Source organism: Mesocricetus auratus, unplaced genomic scaffold (genome assembly GCF_017639785.1).
Source record: "Mesocricetus auratus isolate SY011 unplaced genomic scaffold, BCM_Maur_2.0 Super-Scaffold_100013, whole genome shotgun sequence".
Taxonomy (NCBI): domain Eukaryota; kingdom Metazoa; phylum Chordata; class Mammalia; order Rodentia; family Cricetidae; genus Mesocricetus; species Mesocricetus auratus.
In genome coordinates, this window is record NW_024429196.1 from 75547162 (window position 1) to 75568809 (window position 21648).

Here is a 21648-nt window from a genome sequence, read left to right on the forward strand (position 1 = left end):
CAACAGAAAAGTGAAGTAGTAAAATGAATGACTTTTCTTCCCACTAACCTGTACTGTAAAGGTCTATATAATGAAAACACTAGCAAAACTTTAATGCCATTTCTGAGAATTATATGAGATTTGTATTACTATTTCCTTGTGGACCAGTCTGTTAGAGATAGCACACGAAGCTTCGCAGAGTGCTTCCTACGAGAGAAAAGGGCTTTGACCACTGGAACTGTTGTCTTCTGGAGGGGAAGAATAATGAACTTTCCTTTGCGTTCCTGAAAATTCCAGTATTCTTCGGAGGAAGAGGAAGTTGATCTTCAGACGGCCCTCACAGGCTACCAGACAAAACAGAGGAAACTTCTAGAACCAGTTGATCATGGAAAGATTGAATATGAACCATTCAGGAAAAATTTTTATGTTGAAGTTCCAGAACTAGCAAAAATGTCTCAGGAGGGTAAGATGCTTCTGTGCGCTTGGTCATTTTATGGTGGCCTCCGGGAGGGTGCTGCACTCCTCAGGGAGTATGTGAGCGTGCATAGGCCTGGGAGTTGGAAGATGTTTCCGGGAGTATTTTTAAAAAGAGCAAAATGGATTTAGTCACATAGTTGATGTTCTTAGGGTGGAAAGTACTGTTCATGTGAGTTTCAAACAAAATGTTTCCGTTGGCCCTGTTGGTGTGTGAGACAGTTGGCATGACAACAGCCATCAGTCTGCTGTTGGTTAGCCAAAGGCCATTGGGGCAGCTCCTGCTAGCACAGGTGGTTCTCTTGTCAGTCATTTGTACTCTGTTGCAATGGAAGAAAATGTGAAAACCAAAGGGCTGAAATTGGGGTGTTTCCTGTTACTCTTGACTCACTGCAGCAGTAGTTACTTTGTCTCTGAGCTTTAGTGTTTCTCTTGTAGCTCAGCTATGGGATTTTATTAGATAGCTCTTAAAGAGAGATAAGGATGTTTGAGTTTTGATCGCCTAGTGCATGTAAGAATATGGTACCAGTAGAGGAGCTTCTAACAGGGGCTTTGTTTTCCAGAGGTGAATGTGTTTCGATTGGAAATGGAGGGCATTACGGTTAAAGGAAAAGGTTGTCCCAAGCCAATTAAATCATGGGTCCAGTGTGGAATTTCCATGAAGATACTAAATTCTCTCAAGAAGTAAGTGGCTGATGGTTATGTACTTTTTTTTTTTTTTTTTTTTTTTTTTTTTTTAGTACATAGCTCTTTTACACAAATATCTCTGGATTTCAAATATATTCATAACTGGACGTTTTTTTCTTTGGTGAAGAGACCCATCCCAGGTAGTTGAGCATGCTAGGGAAGTACCCACCCTGAGCTGTATGTTAGCCCCAGCCCTGTTTTAAAACATTTGTAAATGTTTTTATTGAGCTATAACGTAAATGTGGAGGCGGCCATTTGGAGTATACAGTCCATCGGTGTGTTTGTGGATTTGTGCAACTATCCAATTGTAGAACTTTTCATCACTTTCCGTAGAATCCCCATCCTTTATCAATCTTCTCCCATGATACAGACAGAATTATGTAGCAGTGTCATTTCCGATGACTTTTTGTCACTTGATAAAATCACTCTTTTCAGGGTTCTATGTTGTGGAATTTCTTAGTGCTTCCTTCCTTTCATTCTCAATTAAAAAAACAAAACATTTATTTATTTTAAAAACTATTAATGCTCTCCCTCCTTCTTTCCCCCCAAGATAGAGTGTTTCTATGTACTCTGTGTAGCCCTGGCTGTCCTGTAACTCACTATGTAGACCAGGCTGGCCTTGAACTCATAGATGCTCCTGCCTCTGCCTCCTCAGTGCTGGGATTAAAGGTGTGTGTCACCATGCTAGGCTTGCTTGCCTAAGTGCCTGCACCATGGCATGTGTGGATGGAGGTTAGAGGACAGCTTGGGATCTATTCTTTCTTGCTACCTTGTGGGCTCAGGTGTCTACTCAGGTTATCTGGCCTATGCAAGTAAGCCGTTTTGCTTGCCCAGCCCTTGGCCTTTTCTGCTCTCCACCAAATATTTTATCAGGTGGATATGTCCCATTTAGAAGGGGTAATGTTTGTGGTCCCTCGGGTTTTAACGCTCAGGCTTGTTACCTTGTGTTCTTTCTCTTTTCTTTTTAAGGCATGGCTATGAAAAGCCCACACCAATCCAAACTCAAGCAATTCCTGCTATAATGTCTGGACGAGATTTGATTGGCATTGCCAAGACAGGAAGTGGAAAAACCATTGCCTTTCTTTTGCCCATGTTTAGACACATCATGGATCAGAGATCATTAGAAGAAGGAGAGGGACCAATAGGTACAAGTCTTTTTATCACATGATTCTTAGATGTGCCTGTTGTAACAACAGAAAGATCTGGTCCTTTGAGTTATTAATTGTGACAATGAAGCTGTCTTGATGTGCATTTCCTTATCAATATGGCAGTTTGGGGCTGATTTCCCCTTATCAGCAGGTGGAATGAAACTCTTCAGAGCTCTGGAGTGACATCTAAGAACTCTGACCTGGCAGGTAGAACCCTCATGCATCTATCTCTGTATTTATGTTGAGGTGTGTTCTCAGCCCAGATCGGTGCATTTTAAACTCAGGATAAAAGAATGTCATTTCCTAGCAGTGCTTTGGCCTCGAAGGCGAAAAGCGTCAGTGTTTCATGTAGGATTAGGTCTTCAGATTCAGATTCTTGTTGTGTTTTACAGTTTCTGTTTGCATATTTGGTTAGAGAGAGTTGTATGCTCTGTGTGCCTCTCAGAGCGACAAGCTTTTGGGAAGCAGCCCTGTGGCTTCTGTAGCACAGTGAGTCACTTGATTCCCTTTGCTCTGTGATTTGCTGTTGAAAACTTTGCATTCTCTTCAAGTATTCTTCTGAGGCTTAAGTATGGTGTTTAACTCTTAATTTTCTTGTAGCATAATCTTAATCTATTTGCCCTTTACCTCAGTTTCTGCCATTACTGAGCTTTTGAAACACGAATTTTCAGACTTCCATAAAGACAAAACAAATTTGACTGAGACACGAGTCATCCTACAGAGGTCAATTTTAGCATTTTAAAGTGTCTTCTAAAGGGTTTGGGGGTTAGGCTTTGACATATTTATCTTTTCAGCTGTCATCATGACTCCAACTCGAGAACTGGCTTTACAGATCACTAAAGAATGTAAGAAGTTTTCGAAGACCTTGGGACTCCGAGTAGTCTGTGTGTATGGAGGGACAGGAATCAGCGAGCAGGTAGTTAGAATAAAGCACCTAGCCCTTCTATCTTTCCCAGTTGGATGTCCCAGTGAGTTAAGAAGTTATTCTTTTGTGTTAGTGTTTGGATGTAGGTTATTACCCTTAAAGTCTTAAAGGGATTTGGTGTGAAATAATTACAAGAATGAATTACATGCCTGTGGTGTGCCTGTAATCCCAGCATTGAGAAAACTGAGGAAGGATTGCTAGTTTGAAGTCTTAGAACCACACGGAAAGACTCTGTCTCTAAAAGGCTGTGTGTGTGTGTGTGTGTGTGTGTGTGTGTGTGTGTGTGTGTGTGTGTGTGTGTGTGGTGTGTAGTGTGTAAACAGGACATATCTCCCTAGTGCTGGGATTAAAGCCACTGTCTGGCAAACAAGTTGTGGGTATTTTTTTGTGACAGAATCTTAGCCCGGGATGGCTCTGAACTTGCTGTATAGCCAACGGTGACCTTGATTTCCTGATCTTTCTTTTCCCATCTTCCAAGTGCTGGGCTTATAGGCCTATGCCAACTGCATCTGGCAAGAAAACGTAATTTTGAAGCCAGGCACACACCTTTAATCCCTGCACTTGAGAGGCAGAGACAGGTGTATCTCAGTGAGTTTGAGGCCAGCATGGTCTACAAAGTGAGTTCCAGGACAGCTGGGACTACACAGAGAAGCCCTGTCTTGAAAAACCAACATAACAAAACAAAACCCCCCCAAAAATTTTGAAAGCAACTATAACAAAAATACATCGTAGAGCCTTTGCAGTGAGAATGGGGTGTGCTTTTGCCACAGGTACTTTAAGTTCCCGCCAGATGGGCAGGTGAAGATGATGTTGCCAGGCTCACCTTAGCTTTGAGTTCAGAGAAGTATCTCAGCTCTTTCATAGAGGAAACAGAAAGAAAGTTGAAGCGTTGTGAGAGGTTTATGTGTGACTGGTCTCTGTCAGTAGAACTTCAGTAAGAAACTCTTATACTTTAGTTCTTTTAAGTCTATTTCTTAAAATTACAGTGCGTGTGTGCGTGTGTGTGTGTGTGTGTGTGTATAAGACCTTGCTGGTGTATGTTTGCCCATGTGTGATACAGTCAGAAGATGGCGGGTAGAAGTCAGTTCACTCCTTTTACCATGTGGGATTTGTGCGCTGGACTTAACTTGTCAGACTGGCAGCAGGCACTTTTACCACAGTACACAGCACTAGCCCTGAAATATATTTTCTTAAATACTTAAAACACATGGGAAACAGTATGTCTTCTAGAATATTTGCCTCAGAAGAATTCACTCTTGCTGGCATCTGTAGCTATAGGAGATAGGCCAACATTCCAGAATTTGCAATTGCTTTAGGGGCTGGAGAGGTGGGTCATTGGTTAAGAGCACTGACTGCTCCTCTTGGGTTTGATTCCCAGTGCCCACAGGGTGGCTCACAATGATTATAACTCTAGTTCCTGGAAGAGCCAGTGCCCTCTAATGGCCTCTGCAGGTATTGTATGTATGTGGTGCATAGACCCACATGCAGGCAAAACACCCATACATATAGAATACTATAAAGGGCAGAAGGGAAGAGAATGAGCTAGTGCACGCCTACAGTGTAACCTGGTACGTACGTATGTGTTTGTGTAGAGCTCATCATGTCCATGTGCTTTCATTGTCTTTGTAAAATTGCTGACTGTGGCTTACAAGACTAACATCATGGCTTCCTAAGTTTGGAAAGCTTCCATCTCTTAAATATAAGAGTATATATTTTATTGCTTATTCCGACCTCCCTTTCTTGGTTTTTGAGCAATAGTTGCAAATTAAATTTTGTGAAATTCATTAGTTCACTAGTTTCAAATGTCTGGCCCAGTTGTCACCTTGCTGCTCCCTGTCGTCAGAATCGTAGCAGCCCAGGGTTACATGCCAGCCTCCAGTCTTCTCCTCAGACTCTGTCTTACTGGGTAGAGCGTGGGTGGGCCAGCTGCTGTCCTCACATCTATCTGCTCAAGGAGCAGTGATGGCTCTCGTGTAAAATTTCGTCCTGTTCCGTTAGATCGCTGAGCTGAAAAGAGGCGCTGAGATTATTGTTTGCACACCTGGCCGAATGATTGACATGTTAGCGGCTAACAGTGGTAAGTCCCAGGTATTTTTTTGTTTTCTTTTCCTTTTTGAGCTTGACACGTTTTTGTTAAAGCAGATATGAGAAACCAACAAAGGGTTTCTATGTTTCTTCTTAAAGCTGTAATATCTTAAAATGTGAGTTGTGACACATTTATTGTTGAAAGTATTAAGTTTTTGGCAGTTCAATTTCTTTTCACAACTAACTCTGTAGGACCTTATTAGCATTTAACTTGACTTTTTATTATAGTCCTTTTATTAGAGAATTCTCCATGGGAGCTAGTATTTTATACTAGTAGACACATTAAGTTATTGCAGCTTCAAGAAATGTGTCTTTTGTAAATACTGCATGTTTTTAGCTCAAATGTTATGCTTTGTTAAAATATTCCCTGTCAAAACTGATACTAAACTGTTGACATTATTCTGTGGAGAAAGGCCCTTGAGGATTTATAGACCTGGGCTTCCGAGACGGTAACCGTCCAAGGTAGGTGACCTAATGCTGTTTCCAACCTTTCGAGAGAGACTCTTGTCAACTGGAGATGTTAGTGTGAACACTACCTGTTTAGTTTTTGGAGAAACGGCTTTTAAAAGGTTTCTGTGGAAGCATTCAGTCTGTATGTAACTGAGTGTTGGAATCTGAGAAGTGCATGTTTGTACTTAGTGTTCCGCCTGAGCTTGGGGTAAACTTAATTCTCCGTGAGGTTTGAGGTCTTGCGCTTGTGTAACAGATGAAGGTTTGGGGATGAATGCTGACTGTATAATCCCTTGCTTTTTCTCACTGTTGTATCAATGAAAACTCCTGAAGTTCATCTTGATTAATTTACTTTTTCCTTTATTTGTCCTTTTCGTTTGTCTTTTAATGACTATTTTTGCCAGGTGGTAGGTTCTGCAGTTGATAGCAATGCTTATTGGTCTTTGAGAGAGTTTTCTGAATTTTTAGTTTTTTGCTGGGTAAGAAGCCAGGATTACTTAACCAGTGGCCCCAATTAATAATTTAATGTGTATCTTTGCATAGAAAAGTATATTTGTATGTAATGCATTTAATTTTTAAAGTTTATGTAAGATATTGTTACCCAATGATTTTGAGTGGTTTATTAATGGTTTAACATGCCCAGTTAAGGCGCTTCTAATCGTTTGGCAGTAGGCTGTAAAGTAATAGAGGTTTTCTGCCTCCTAAGTAGTTAGCACTGGAACCTGCTTTCCACACATACGCTGTAATCTCTAATATGTTTTTTTCTAGGTGATGCTGTCAGATAATGGCTGATGTGGCTCGATGCTTCATCATCTCAGTCTTAGTTTTATGATGTGTTTTGGAGAGGGCTGTTTTCTGAATTTTACAGGTTCTTCAGGCCCTATGATGGTATGCAAGAGACGAGTTTGACAAAATAAAGGGCCTCATGTACCCACTGTCAGAAAGTACTTGCCACTAGATTAAGACTTTTAGACCAAAGTTTCTTTTCACTGTTTAAGAAACCTAATCTACCCCTCTGCTTAAGTCAGGCATTTTAGTTCCCTTTATGGTTTTTTAAAGTTCTTGATTGTCATCATGAATTGTGACTGGTAGTTAGTTTTCTTTTTGTTTTTCTTTTTTCTTACCTTAGGTCGGGTCACAAATCTTCGAAGAGTGACATATGTTGTTTTAGATGAAGCAGACAGAATGTTTGACATGGGTTTTGAACCACAGGTAATAACTAAATCACTTTGTAATTTTAAAGGTTTATTTTACTTGTAATTGTGTGTGTGATGTGTGTCTTTGTGGTGTGTGCACATGAGCGCAGGTGGCCTCAGAGCTAGAAGTGTCATACCATCCTGGAGCTGGAGTCACAGGCGACTGTGAGTGTCCCGTGTGGGTGCTGGTTGGGTGCCTCCAACTGGACTTTGGCCTGCTCTAAGAGCTCTCTCTAGCCCCTCATTGTGGTTCTTAAGTGTTTGAAATATAAAGGGGATTTTATATGTTGTGAGAATGAAATGTTTGTGTGGTCTTGAAATTAACACTCATTCTGTGTTGCCTGGTATTATAGTGTGTTGGCAACATAGGGAATTGAAATAAATATTTACATTGCAGATTAATTCTTAAAACTTGATGGTTTTTGTTCTGGTATTCCTCAGCAATCTGAAATATCATTGGTCAGACTGGATTTAGAGTACTAATGATAAGAGTACCAAAAACCCAGCAGGCAGGAGGCAGGAGGCTCTCTGAGTTTGAGGCCAGTTTAATCTGCATATGAGTTCCAGTCACCAAGGCTGTGTAGAGCTCTACCGTGACTCAAAAGCAGAGCCAAGCAAGCAGTGTAAGTTGTGAGTGTGCTGTCCGGCTTCATATGCTTCTGGGGTGCATAGTGAACCCTGTCTTAGGAAAGGGAAGAGTGGCCATGGGAAGGGATAGCAGAAGTATAGTGGTCAGCCTGTCAGTTTATTTCCATGTCCTCCAAAGAGACATTGCCTGCCATATTATATTTAGATTTAGAAACTGAATTATTTTTTTGGTTTTTTGAGACAGGGTGTCTCTGTGGCTTTGGAGACTGTCCTGGAACTCGCTCAGTAGACCAGGCTGGCCTCGAACTCACAGAGATCACCTGTCTCTGCGTCCCCAGTGCTGAACTGAATTCTAAATGAGATCTGAGTAGGTGGGCCTAAAAATAGCGGGTTGTGGGCTAGGTGAACCATTTGACATACAGTTAGACTCGGTAGCTAGGAGCAGAGAGAGCACTTACTGTCACGCTCAGCTCTTTCCAAGTTTGTCCTTATAGGCTGTGGTCTCAGTGAATGGAACTGAAACCAAATGGGGAAGCCAAAGGGAAATGGAACTTAATTTAGCATGAGGAAGGACTGAACAAGCTTTGTTGCGGGACAAAACTGGTTGCTTTGTCAATGAGGAGCAGAACTGAATAGTTTTCCCCCCCAAATATTTATATATGTATTTTGCATATGGGCACATGTGTGTATGGGGCGGGGGCGGGGGTGGGGGAGGTTTCCCACAGCACAGTTGTGAAAGTCAGATGATAACTTAAAAGGGTCAGTTCTTTCCGTCATGTGGGACCCTGGGATTGAACTCCGGCAGTCAGACTTGGTGGACCAAGTTCCTTAGTGTACTGAACCAGTGTCGTTTTTCCTTTTTATTTTTTTATTCTTTATTTATTTGGTTTTACGAGACAGGGTTTCTCTGTATTGCTTTGGAGGCTGTCCTGGAACTCACTCTGTAGATCAGCCTGGCCTGGAACTCACAGAGATCCACCTGCCTCTCCCTCCCGAGTGCTAGGATTAAAGGCGTGCGCCACCAACACCCAGCCTGAAGCCCAATCTTAAAAATAAAATAAACAAGCACAGAAAAATAATAGTTCCTGTGTCACCTTATTCTTATTTCCTCTGAAACATGGGCCAGCTTCTGCAGTTCTCCAGCTGTTGCTGACCCATCGTAGGGCTCCTTTTCCTTTTTAAAAAATTATTATTACTAAAACCTGTGGAGAGGAAAATTAGAGGGAGTGGTGATTTTTGTGAGCTGTATTGGTGAAAAGTACAGGGTAAGTAGGGCTTGAGTGTCATAGGATACTATTTGGATATTGATAAAGCACTGTGACTAATATAATTCAGGAAGGGAGAGATCATGTTTTAGCCTCTCATGGCTCTGTTTGGAAAGAAGAGGGAAAGCAGTAGGATGGTTCTAGGCAGAAGGCTATATTGAGGAAGAGAATGGAAATTAGAATTAACCCATGTCGTTGAATGTTCATCTTTCACTAAACTCTGCTGTCTGGCGACATAGACATACGGTGCTGGAGTCTGCTTTTCCATGCACTTACAGAAATAAGTCACCTTAAACTTTAAACTTGAAGGGCAAAGAATTCGCTTTTGGGGGTGGGGAGAGTGTATGGTCAGTAAAGTGCTTGCAGGGACCTGAGCTGGGTTCCCAGAGTGTACACAGGACCCACGGTCAGTTCTGGTAATGGATGTACTTCATCCGTGGGGCTCACTGGGAGGCCAGCCTGCACACGTGGTGAGGTCCAGACCAGTGAGAGACCGTCTCAAGGGAAGGAGAAAGGTGAATAGTGCCGGGGCGTCCGTCGAGGGTGTCTTCTGACTGCCATGCATGCGTTCTCTCGAGTGTGAACACGTGTGCATTCTCTCCCTCTCGTATACACACTTTCCCTCACACACAGATACTTCCCCACCACACACACAAGACAATTTTTTACTGTGGGGGTAAAATGAAGTTTTAAAGGACCAAACTCATGGATGACTACTTGTTTACTTTGCTTCTTTCATAAACCTTAACTCCTTTTAGTTTTACTGAAGAAAAGATTTATTTATAAGCAGACATTTCTCAGTACCGGAAGGGATTTAAGCATGTAGAGCGAATCAGCAGACTTGGTGACGGGCTGCAGGCATTACCAAACCCGAGGGACAGAGAGGCTGAAGACTTAAGGGAGGTGAGGGCTCATCCCTCCTTGGCTTATCGCCCTCTGGACACCATTGCCTGGTGTTTGACAACGTGGAATGAGATGAAGATTCTGAAGTACCCTCCGTTTCTCTTTTTTGTTGTTACTGAGTTTTTGTTTTGTTTTTATTTTTGAGACAGGGTTTCTCTAGCTTTGGAGCCTTGTCCTGGATCTCTGTCTGTAGACCAGGCTGGCCTTGAACTCACAGAGATCCGCCTGTCTCCCGAGTGTGCCACCACTTATCAGCCTGTGTGTGTATATATAATATAGTGTTTCGCTTTGTAGCCCTGACTGTTGCTTTACTTTATTTTTAAATTGCATTCATTTACATACTTATTAACAGTATTACTGTATGTGCATAGGAGCAGAAGTGTGTGGTTGTGGTACACGTGTGTGCAGGTGTGTCTGGAAATCAGAGGATGGTATTGGCTGTTCTTCAGGAGCTGCTGTACAAGGCCTGTCAAGGGGACCTAGGGTTCTGGTCAGGCTATAGTGGCTGGCCAGGAAGCCCCCGGCTGGGGTACTTGTACATGCTTTCCACCTGGGCGCTAGGCTTGGGACTCGGATCTCATGCTGGTTCCAGCGCATACTCAAACTTGCCGACCCAGCTCAGCCTGCCCTTGACAAAGTGAGACTGAAAACTGCTGAATACGAGGTGTGAAGTCTGTTCAGGTTTTCTAAGATAATGGATCTGAAGTGGCCGAATAGTTCTCCAAAGTTCCTTCTGCTTGACGTGAGCATTGTGCAGGGTTCTGGAGACTCACTGTGTACATGCATCATTTTCTCAGGTCATGCGCATCGTGGATAATGTTCGTCCTGACCGACAGACTGTCATGTTCTCGGCTACTTTCCCGAGAGCTATGGAGGCCCTGGCCCGCAGGATCTTGAGCAAGCCCGTAGAAGTTCAGGTCGGCGGCAGGAGCGTGGTGTGCTCAGATGTGGAGCAACAAGTGGTGGGTACCCTCGGAATTTCCAGTTTCCCTGGTGTTTAGGCAGTGATGGGTCCTTTTTGTGTCACAGTTGTGGCCTAGGTAGAAACTTGTAAAGTTAAATATATGCATCAGTTGTAACGTTCAGTCTGCTGTCCGGTCCGTGGAACGGACTTAACAAAGCTCTTGTGAGTTCTTCCCACGAGAATTGAGGGCTCACGGAATGTTATACAGCCCTCTTGACTTTGATTAATAGGCTTTGAGGTTAAGGGCAGAGAGTGACCAGTTGCCACAGTTACAAATCTACCAGTTAAAAGTCCACATTTGCTTAGCCAGTATAAGGTGCAGCAAGCTATTATTTTCTATTCAATCCACCACAGGCTAAACAGCCGTTTTGTTTTAGGACACATTCTGTGTTTTTTTACATTAATTTGCTACAATGTGGTGTTTTCAGATTGTGATTGAAGAAGAAAAGAAATTCTTGAAATTGCTCGAGCTTTTAGGCCATTATCAGGAGTCCGGGTCTGTCATTATATTTGTGGATAAGCAGGAACATGCTGATGGCCTTCTCAAGGACTTGATGAGGGCATCTTACCCTTGCATGTCTCTTCATGGAGGTAAGGTTTGCCTAACTTCTCCCATAAGGATGTCTTAGTGTTTAACTTGCCAAGAACTGCATTGTGCTCTGAATAGTCCTTGATTTGTTACCTGCAGTGGAGGTGGAAAAATGTGACAGACATTTGACAGATTCCAGCTTTATATGGTGCCTGCTACTGCCTATTGCCCTTCACACAATTGCCTCACTGTAATACCACTAGGCTTCCTGGCCATTAGGCTGTGAGAATCCACCTGTCTCCATGACCCAGTGCTAGGGTTGTAGGTGTGAGACCTGCCTGCCTGTTTACATGGGCATTGGGGACTTACCTTGGGCCTTCACTTTTGGACAGCAAGCACTTTCCCACTGAAGCTTCTCCCTGCCTCCTTGTGTCTAGAACTTTTTAATTCTCCCAATTGGAAACATTGCCTGTTAAGCATTTATTCTCTATTTCTTTCTTCCACCTGTCCATTATAACTTTGATAGTGCCAAACTATCGTATGTCCTTATGAATTTCTTATTCTTTGTACTGTATATTGTGAAATAATACATTTATATCCTTTTGTGTTTGGTTCACTCAGTCATGAGGATTCATATTTTAACATGTATTACATTTTCTTCTAAAAGCTGGATAATCTGTCCTTTTGTGTATACTCACTATCATCTCCTGATTCGCTTGTTGCTAGAGATCTGACATTTTATTATTTGACTGTTGTATATGATGTGAACATGGTGCGTGAATAGCTTAGCAGCTTTCAGTTCCTTCTGAGTAATGGAGTTAGAATCATAGGCTCGTTTTAAGTGTTTGAGAAATCATCGAACTGATTTCTTTCTTTTTTAAAAAGATTTATGTATTTATTACGTGTACCGTGTCGCTCTGCCTGCGTGCAGGCCTGCACAACAGAAGACAGCCCCAGATCTCAATATAGCAACCAGCTATGTGGTTGCTGGGAATTGAACTCGGGGTTTTAGTTTTTATTTCTTCATTTAGAACTTTCTCAGTGGAAGTAGAAAATGTCAACATGTTTTTCTGTTTGTCTCTTTAATTTACTTGCAGGTATTGATCAATATGACAGGGACAGCATCATAAATGACTTTAAGAATGGGACCTGCAAACTTCTCGTGGCCACATCTGTTGCTGCTCGAGGTCTAGATGTGAAACATCTCATTCTTGTAGTAAATTACAGCTGCCCCAACCATTATGAAGACTATGTGCACAGAGCTGGACGGACTGGAAGAGCAGGCAACAAAGTAAACACTTTACAGTCGCCTCTGTCCCAGCACAGTGCCCAGTTTCAGAGCAGATAGCAGAGGTTACGATACTCTGAAAATCTTTTAAAAGCAGACCATGATTGCATGTTGTTAGTTACATATGTGTCTGTCTCCGTGTTGTTAAATTTACCAGTTATGGGGCTGGAGAGATGGTGCTTCAGTTAAGTACACTGGCTTCTTTTTGCAGAGGACCTGTGTTCTGTTTACAGTACTCACATGGGGGTTGACCACCGTCTGTAACTCCAGTTCTCAGGGATCCTGATATCCTTTTCTAGCCAGGTGTATATGTGGTGCACAGACATACAGGCTAAATACCCGTTCACGTTTAAAAACCAAAATTAAGCTGGGTAGTGTTGGTGCATGTCTTTAATCCCAGCACTTGGGAGGCAGAGGCAGGCGAATCTTTGTGAGTTTGAGGCCAGCTTGATCTACAGAGTAAGTTCCAGGACAGCCAGAGATACACCGAGAAACTCCATCTTGAAAAACCAAAACAAAACTAAGGTTAACAGGTGCCTTGGTGGTGTCCTGCGGGTAGTGTGTCTCTTGTATGTAAACAGGATGTTTCATTGCTTTGTGTAGCTTGCTTTCTTGGCTTGACATTACAGAGCCTAAGGCATTGCTTCTCAACCTTCCTAAAGCTGTTGTGGTGACCCACCCACCCATAAGTCATGCTGTTGCTGCTTCGTATCTGTAATTTTGCTACTGATAAGAATCATAATGTAAATATCTGATATGCAACTCCCAATGGGGTCATAACCCAGAGGTTGAGAGCCATTGGTCTAAGGCCTCTTGCTACTGCTCATTTGGGGGACGATATCTTACTTTGTCAAGGCTGTTAACAAATTGTATATGCGTCACCACATACAACAAAAGCAGTTCCTTTTTTCTGTTCTCTATTTTGCAATGCCCAGGATATAGCAAGTGCCTCAACACTGAACTGTATTCTTTTTTTAAAAAAATAATTAACTAATTAATTTTGTTTTGTTTTTTTGAGACAGTGTTTCTCTTTGTAGTTTTGGAACTCGCTCTGTAGACCAGGCTGCCTCTGCCTCCCGAGTGCCGGGATTAAAGGTGTGCGCCACTGCCTCCCGCTAACCCTGAATTAAATTTTATGTGTATGGATGTGTTCCCTGCGTGCACCAGATGCATGCAATGCCTGTGGAGGCCAGGCACGGGTGTTGGATGCCTTGGAACTGGGGTTAAGACAGTTGTGAGCTGCCATGTGGGTACTAGAAATCGAGCCAGGCCCTCTGGAGGAGCAGACAGTGCTCTTAACCACCAAGTCATTTCTCAGTTTCCTCTGCTCCCAGTGATTCTTTCTGAGGGCATTTCATTGTTAGAAATAGTAATAATGATATATTTCAGTTTTCTCTGCTGCCAGTAATTCTTTCTGAGGGCATGAGGGCATTTCATTGTTAGAAACAGTAATAATGATATATTTCAGTTTTCTCTGCCTCCTCAAAGGCGTGTGCCACTACCACCACTGGCATAATTTTTTTTAAAGGTTAAAGAGTAGCAAGTATGTTTTAGGGGACCCATAAACTCTCTCATCACATCCTATTTCCCTGCACATCTGTGTTTATAACTGTATAGAACAGGATTTTTAGCTCTTGGGAAGCGTACCACCAGAGCCTGGGCAGCAGGTAATAATTTCAGGTATTCCTGAAATTAGGTTAGAATGTCTGTGCGGATGATAACCTGAGGTGTGCTCTCTTTCCTGTCCCAGTCTTTTCTTGCATGGACCAAAGAGCTGCCAGAGCATCTGAACACTTGCTCACTTTCCAGACTCCCAGGAAGATGATACAACTGATAGCATTTTTGCAAAATAATTTCAGAAATACGTAATTATGTAAAGAACATGTTTGCGTACTTAATCTAATGTAAATACACACCTTCGTTTCTCTAATATCAGCACTTGGGAAGCAGAGGCAGCCTCAAGGCCACTTTGAGCTACAAAGCTAGACTCTGACTCAGAAAATAAACCAAAAATGGAAAGCTATGTATATAAATATCCTAAAACTTAGATGTTAAAACTCAGTGTGGTAATTCATGCACGCAGTCCCAGCACTTGGAAAGCTGAGGCAGGAGGCTTGCCATCAGTTGAAGGCCAGCATTAGATACAGAGTGACAATGTCTTAACAAACAAAAGCAAAGGGGACTGGGGAAATGGCTTAGGGTTAGGGGCACTGGCCTCTCTTACGGAGGAGCCTTGGTGGCTCACAACTGTCTGTTAACTCCAGTTCTAAGGGATCCAACACCCTCTCATGGCCTCCACAGGCACTGCATATATGTGGTATACAGACATGCACGCAGGCAAACATTCCTACACAAATTTTAAATAATTGCTTATGTGTGTGAATGTCTTACTTTCATGCATGTGTAGACATAGTGTCTCACCAGCCGCCAGCATGCAAGTAATGACGGAGACTTATTAATGATGATGAAAGCTCGGCCTGTATTTTAGTCTTGTTCCTAACTAGTTTTTATAATTTAGACTAACTCATTTTTATTCATCTATATCCTGTCATGTGGCATTAGCTCTCTTCTATCTTGTACTTCCTGTTTCTTCTTTGTGTCTCCTGGCGTCTTCCTCATGTAGGAATCATCTAGATTCCTCCTCCTACTTCCTCTCTCTGCCTGGGAGTCCCACCATTACCTCCTGCCTATCTGTTGGCTGGTCAGCTTTTTATGACACCAAACCATGTCAGTACACCTTCACATACTGTACAAATGTGCGCACACAACAAGTGTGTGTGTGTGTGTGTGTGTGTGTGTGTGTGTGTGTGTGTGTGCCATGTGTGGACTTGGTTCCTGTAGAAGTCAGAAGAGGGCTGTGGATCCTCTAGAACTGTAGTTACAGATGGGCGAGAGCCACCATGTGGGTACAGGAATCAAGCCTGCTGCTATTTGTTCTTTCATTTGGAAACCTGACTGGGGGGGTATTCTGCTCCACTGTGGACTCAAGGCAGCCTCTCCAGACAATGTCTTGTTTGATAATGCTACCTTTCTTTGTTGTCTCCCTTCTGCTCCTCCATAACTGCTGACTCAGATTATAAAAGAGTGCCATAGTGATGAACACAGCATAGTATTGACACAGGAATAGACATGCAGACAAAACAGAAATAGAAGGTCCAGGAATAAAACCACACAGCCTTCACCGCCCCATTTTTCATAGATATGTAAAAAATCTACATTGAACTGAAGACAGAATTACGATATTTAAATATTTGTTCTTCTTAGTATTGTTTCAGCTACTTGCCATCTTCTGTGCTTCTGTGTGAATTTTTAGGATTTTTTTTCCTAGTGTGATAATGAATGTCATTGGAATTTTCTGGGTGTTAATTGAATCTGTGGATCACTTCTCACTAATATAGCAATGTCACATCATTATGAATTCTTATTGGTGGCTACAGGTCTTTCCATCTTGTTTCTCATTGAATTTCTTTTCTTTGGAGACAGGGTCTCATACCTTAGGTAGGCCTAGAACTCATAGCTGCCCCACCTGTGTGGTGGGGTGGGGTCCGGGGCTTTGTACACACTGAACAAGCTCATGCCAATGGGCACCTCCTTGCTCAGGCTTGCTGGAGAGGGTCGGCCTCCTTGCTTAGGCCTGCTTCTAGACTGCTCTCTAGGGCTTGTAAGTAATGCATTCCTCACTCTCTTGTCAGTGAGTCTGTAGCTGGTTTACACCAATGTCCTGAGCTTTGCATGTTGCTTTTGGGTTGTCTAACTCTGCTTCCTCTTTCCTAGGGTTATGCCTACACTTTCATCACAGAAGATCAAGCTCGCTATGCTGGTGACATAATTAAAGCCCTTGAATTGTCAGGCACGGCAGTACCTCCTGACCTGGAGAAACTCTGGAGTGACTTCAAAGACCAGCAGAAGGCGGTGAGTCTAAACTCCCCTACTCTTGGATGTTGTGATGACGTGTTCACTTGCATCTTGTTGTTTGTTTATCTTTGTGGCTTTGGACAGGATATTTCCATGTAGTTCTGGCTGTCCTGGAACTAGGAAAAATAGTGAAAATAGAATCTTCTCTTTTGCTTAAACTTTGTCACATTTTATCAAGTCAGTATATTCTACTTTGAAAATATTTAATTAATAGTGTTTACTCTAAAAATAACTTTTAACTTTTTTTCTTAACAGGAAGGAAAAATAATTAAAAAGAGTAGTGGTTTCTCTGGCAAGGGATTCAAGTTTGATGAAACAGAACAGGCTTTGGCCAACGAGAGGAAGAAGTTACAGAAAGCTGCTCTTGGCCTGCAGGACTCCGATGATGAGGATGCTGCCGTCGATGTGAGTATCGGAGTCTCTGCGTGTGCATAGAGTAGCCTGTGAGAGTTGAAAAATAATCTGAGCAGACTGTTTACCTGTTTAATCCAGGAATTTTCCAGCACACTTGTTCATAGGACATTCTTTATACATCATAGTGAACTATCCCAAGCTAGATGTGGTGATCCATGACTTTACTACTCCAAGCACTGTGGTAGGAGTGACCCCAGAGTACAAGGTTAGCCTGGGCAACACAGAACATTCTCATGCAGCCACGTCCTCCACTGAGAACATAGTCTTGTGAGTGTATTCAGCCTGGCCATACTGTTGGGGACACTGAAGCCAGTGAGCATTGGTCCAGGACCATGAACACAGATGGGCAAGTCTCCTGTCAGCTGCAGGCCATTTCTTTCTGGTGCACCATACTGGCTTAGAGTGAAGTAACGTTGGGGTTTGGTTATGTGTTTACCTTGTATTGAGTTGACTCACAAATTAACAGGTTGGAGTTGGCCATGGTGGCATACTCTTTTTGTTTTTCAAGACAGGGATTCTCTATAGCTTTGGAGCCTGTCCTGGAACTAGCTCTTGTAGACCAAGCTTCCCCTGTATTTGAGACTGAGAAGATTTAAAAAAAAAAAAAAAAAAAAAGCCCATTGCATCTTATCTGGTCTTTGGAGGAATTTGTGTGACTTTCATCATGCCACAAGTTGTTTTGGGCAAAGCTATCCCTTTTTGTTTTGTCCTTTTTTCCCCTAATCTGTTTTATTAATTTTGTGTTACCTTCTGAGCCACCTCACTAGCTATGGTTTCATTTCTGTTCATTTTTTAAGGCAGTATTTTGGTGTGTGTTAACAAGCCCTGTTCAAAGACATCATTTAACACGAAAGACAAGGGAGCCGGTGAGATGGCTCGGATAAAGGCCCTTGCCATATAAACTTGGCTATGCGAGTTCTATCCCCAGAGCCCTGTAAAGATGGGAAGAAGGAGCTGACCCCACGTGTTGTCCTTTGAGACTTTTGCACACCTTAATAGCAGGTGTTTTCTTCTTTTTTAATGATAGCAGACCTAACTGCACTATGGTTCACGTGACCTTGGAGACTTGAAAGCTTCATTGTTGCTCTTGCCTCATAAGGAAGCTCACCTCACTCCTTCCTCACCCTTCTCTTGTTTGCTTGGTTGACAGGCTGTTGTTATATAGCCTACCCTGGCCTCCATTTGACCCTCCTGTCCCAATCTCTGCAGTGCTGGGTTAGAAGCATGTACCACTGTGCTAATCCTTTTCTCTTCTTCCGACACAACGGGGTAGGGACGTGGCTCTGTAGAGTGCTTGCTGGCGTACGGGAGCCTGGCATGATCTCCAGCAGTGCAGGAACTGAGTTGAGCTTCAAGGTCAGGGCTGGAGAGATGGCTCAGTACTTACAGCGCTGCTGCTCTGCTGGAGGGCCCAGGTTCAGTTCCCAGTACCCGCAAAGTGGCTTACAGCCAGCCTAGTGCAGTTCCATACATACAAGCAGGCAAAACACATAAAATGAATAAATTAAAAAAAAACATTCTGGATGATCCTCAGCTATGCAGTGAGTTTGAGGTCAGGCAGAGCTACATGGCAAAAGGCCTGCCGGAGGCATTGGGGTGGGAGGCTTCCTTAGGAGCACACTGCGTCGTTCCTAGGAATCACGGCCTTGAGTCACAGCCTCTTTAGCTTGTTCAGTGTAGAACAGCGTGGGCTTCTGCTCAGTGCTTCATTTGTTCTGTCCGGCCTGAGCCTGTGTCCTCATCGACAAGATTGGGGTGGGTTTTCTGTGCTTCCACAAGTCTGGTTACATGGCATAGTCTTTCTTTGTTTTTTCCTTTTTGTTACATTTTTCATTTATTTTGCATACCAACCAGCTCTTCCCTCCTGTCTTCCCGTTCTCTCCCCCACTCCTCCCCTACCCAGAAAGGGGTAAAGCTTCCCATGGGAGTTCACAAAGGCAGGACCAGGCTCCTCCCCCTGCATCAAGGCTGAACGAGGTAGCCCTGAATGGGGAATAGGTTTCAAAAAGCCAGCTCATGATTCAGGGACAGGTCTATACATTTCTTTTATATATAGATATAACTAAATTACTATGTCTAACCTGGGGTTTATTAATCCTTGATTTTCCTCTGGTCTAGATTGATGAACAGATTGAGAGCATGTTTAATTCAAAGAAGAGAGTAAAAGACATGGCTGCACCGGGCACATCTAGTGTGCCTGCCCCAACCGCAGGCAATGCCGAGAAGCTAGAAATCGCCAAGAGGCTGGCTCTTCGAATCAACGCTCAGAAGAACCTGGGCATCGAGTCTCAGGTATTAAGTAATTTGTTCCGAGTCTTAGTCATTGTTCTGGTTGCTGTGATGTGAGATTCTTCAGAGTGACGTTCAAAAATGGAAAGATGTCTTTGTTTAAAAAAAGCCAGGTTTCTTATAGTCTAGCCTGGCCTTGAACCCTTTGTGTAGCCAAGGATAACCCTCCCCTAGTCCTTCTGTCTCTGCTTCCCACATGCCTCGATGACAAGTGTGCTCCCCGACACTGCTTCAGCAAGTGTGACTCTCCCTTGGGCTTCAGCAAGTGTATCCCCCAAACCCCCACGCTGAGCTTCAGACACTACTTTGAATGCAGATCCTTTCTAGGAGCACAGTGGACAAGTTTTGTTAGAATTGGAGTTTTCAAGAATATATAGCACACTCAGTAAGGGCTTCTTTGACACTTGCCCTGGGAAGATATCTCCGTGTGCCTCTTGCAGAACCCTGTGAGGACGTGAGTCTGGATTGTTTTTGTAGATCAGATGAGCATCCCCATTGCAGATACTCCAGAACTGGAGAAGTTTTCTTTGGTGACATGATGCTGATTTGTGTGTTTGTTTGGTTGGTTGGTTGGTTTTCAGAACAGGGTTTTTCTGTGTATGTAGCCCTGCCTGTGCTGGAACTTACTCTGTAGACTAGACCTCAAACTCTGAGATCCACCTTCCTCTGCCTCCTGAGTACTGGGTTTAAAGACGTGCACCATCACTGCCCAATATGTTTTTGGATTTTTTTTCTGTTCAGCTGTGTATATTCAAATGGTAACATCTGTGCCAATATTGTAAAATTTAAAAGCTTTAGCTCCAAAATGCTTCTTTCTGTCCCCAGCATTCTGGGTAAGAGACCCCAGCTTGTACTGTAGTTTTGTCTTACTAAAGCTGAAAAATTTAATTCTTCTCTAATGTCTTTCATGGGGTGGGTTTATTGGGTACTGGGACAGTTCCCAAATATATGAACACCTCGTTCTCATTCAGAATAGTATGTTTAAACAGTTGAGCAGTGTTTTCTCTAAACATTTCACATGGTTTTTGTTTTGAGGTTTTTTTTTCCTTTTCTTTGGTTTTTTGAGACAGGTTTTCTGTGTGTAGCCCTGGCTGTTTGGAATTGTACTCTGTAGATCAGGCTGGTCTCGAACTCACAGAGATCCACCTGCCTCTGCTTCCCAAGTGCTGGGATTAAAGGCATTTGCCACCATCGCCGAGCTGAGGTTTTGGGTTTTTTAACCCTGTGTTCTCTGACCAACCTAGAGCTGGCAGTAACTCCCCTTCCTCTGCCTCCTGAGGGTTGGGATTACCGGAGTGTGCCTTTATGCGGGACACTGTTTACTTCTCAGTAAAACAGAATTTTTATAGCATGTCCAAAATACTGTGACATTTCTGTAATTTATTGAGTGTTTGGATGGTTCATTGTGGGTGGGGGAAGGGTCATATGATGGCAGCATAAGTATTGTAATGAAGTAGAAACGCCTAGTAGTCACAGGTGTGTATTATGTACTGAGAGTTAGCAGTGGTTCCTGTCTGTGGTAGACCATTGGATATCCTCAGTTCTCTCCTCAGGATGGGAGGAAGATGGCAGTGTCAGTTAGGGACTGACAGTGGTCAGTCAGTCGCATATGTGAGGGATTGCATTAGAAAGATACTTCTGTTTACTAAGCTAGTTAGCGGCTGTGGGGGAATCACTTGGCCCTGTCTCCTGCAGCTGAGGTTTAACTGGGGGGGTCTTCTTAAACCGCAGGATGTGATGCAGCAAGCCACCAACGCCATCCTCAGAGGGGGCACCATTCTGGCTCCCACAGTGTCTGCGAAAACCATCGCAGAACAGCTTGCCGAAAAGATCAATGCCAAGCTCAATTACGTGCCTTTGGAGAAGCAGGAAGAGGAGAGACAGGAGGGTGGGCAGAGCGAATCTTTCAAGAGATACGAGGAAGAACTAGAAATTAATGACTTCCCACAGGTAAGATAGAAAGGGTTTTATATTATGAGGTAGAAGTGCTTCTTTCAGGAAGGAATCCCTTCCTTAAAACACAGGAACTATTATTTTTTCTGTGCTTGTTTATTTTATTTTTAAGATTGGGCTTCAGGCTGGGTGGCGCACGCCTTTAAACCCAGCACTCGGGAGGCAGAGGCAGGTGGATCTCTGTGAGTTCAAGGCCAGCCTGGTCTACAGAGTGAGTTCCAGGACAGCCTCCAAAACAATACAGAGAAACCCTGTCCCAAAAAACAAAACAAAACAAAAAAATTGGGCCTCAGAGGACGCCTGGCCTCACGCTCAGTGTGAAGCTAGGGATGAGCTTATGACTTGCCCTCCTCCCTCTCAGGTGCTCGGATGACAGATGTGCACACCTGTCTCTTTATTTTTTCAGCACTACAGAGAACTTAGGACTTGGTACCTGCCAGGGAAGCACTGCAGTGTTGGCCTGAGCCTCCAGCCCATGAAACAGGGCTGTTTTCAAGTGAACATTTACCTGCTTGGCTTTTTACCTATATAGGGAGACAGTAATAGACAGTGGATTGATTCTTTTTTTTTTTTTTTTTTTAAGACAGGGTTTCTCT

At 43.2% G+C, this 21648-nt stretch overlaps 1 protein-coding gene across 1 annotated transcript in view; it reads left to right on the forward strand.

Moving 5' to 3' along the window:
* Window positions 1-21648, forward strand: part of Ddx46 (DEAD-box helicase 46) — a 42765-nt gene that overhangs the window by 17227 nt on the left and 3890 nt on the right. Inside the window, exons 8-20 of the mRNA XM_005078377.4 lie at window positions 277-442; window positions 1017-1137; window positions 2110-2285; window positions 3083-3204; window positions 5212-5290; window positions 6878-6960; window positions 10498-10662; window positions 11093-11255; window positions 12291-12484; window positions 16256-16393; window positions 16652-16801; window positions 18929-19102; window positions 20831-21049. Of these exons, the coding sequence (XP_005078434.1) occupies window positions 277-442; window positions 1017-1137; window positions 2110-2285; window positions 3083-3204; window positions 5212-5290; window positions 6878-6960; window positions 10498-10662; window positions 11093-11255; window positions 12291-12484; window positions 16256-16393; window positions 16652-16801; window positions 18929-19102; window positions 20831-21049 (1950 nt within the window). The remainder of the gene's footprint in view (window positions 1-276; window positions 443-1016; window positions 1138-2109; window positions 2286-3082; window positions 3205-5211; window positions 5291-6877; window positions 6961-10497; window positions 10663-11092; window positions 11256-12290; window positions 12485-16255; window positions 16394-16651; window positions 16802-18928; window positions 19103-20830; window positions 21050-21648) is intronic.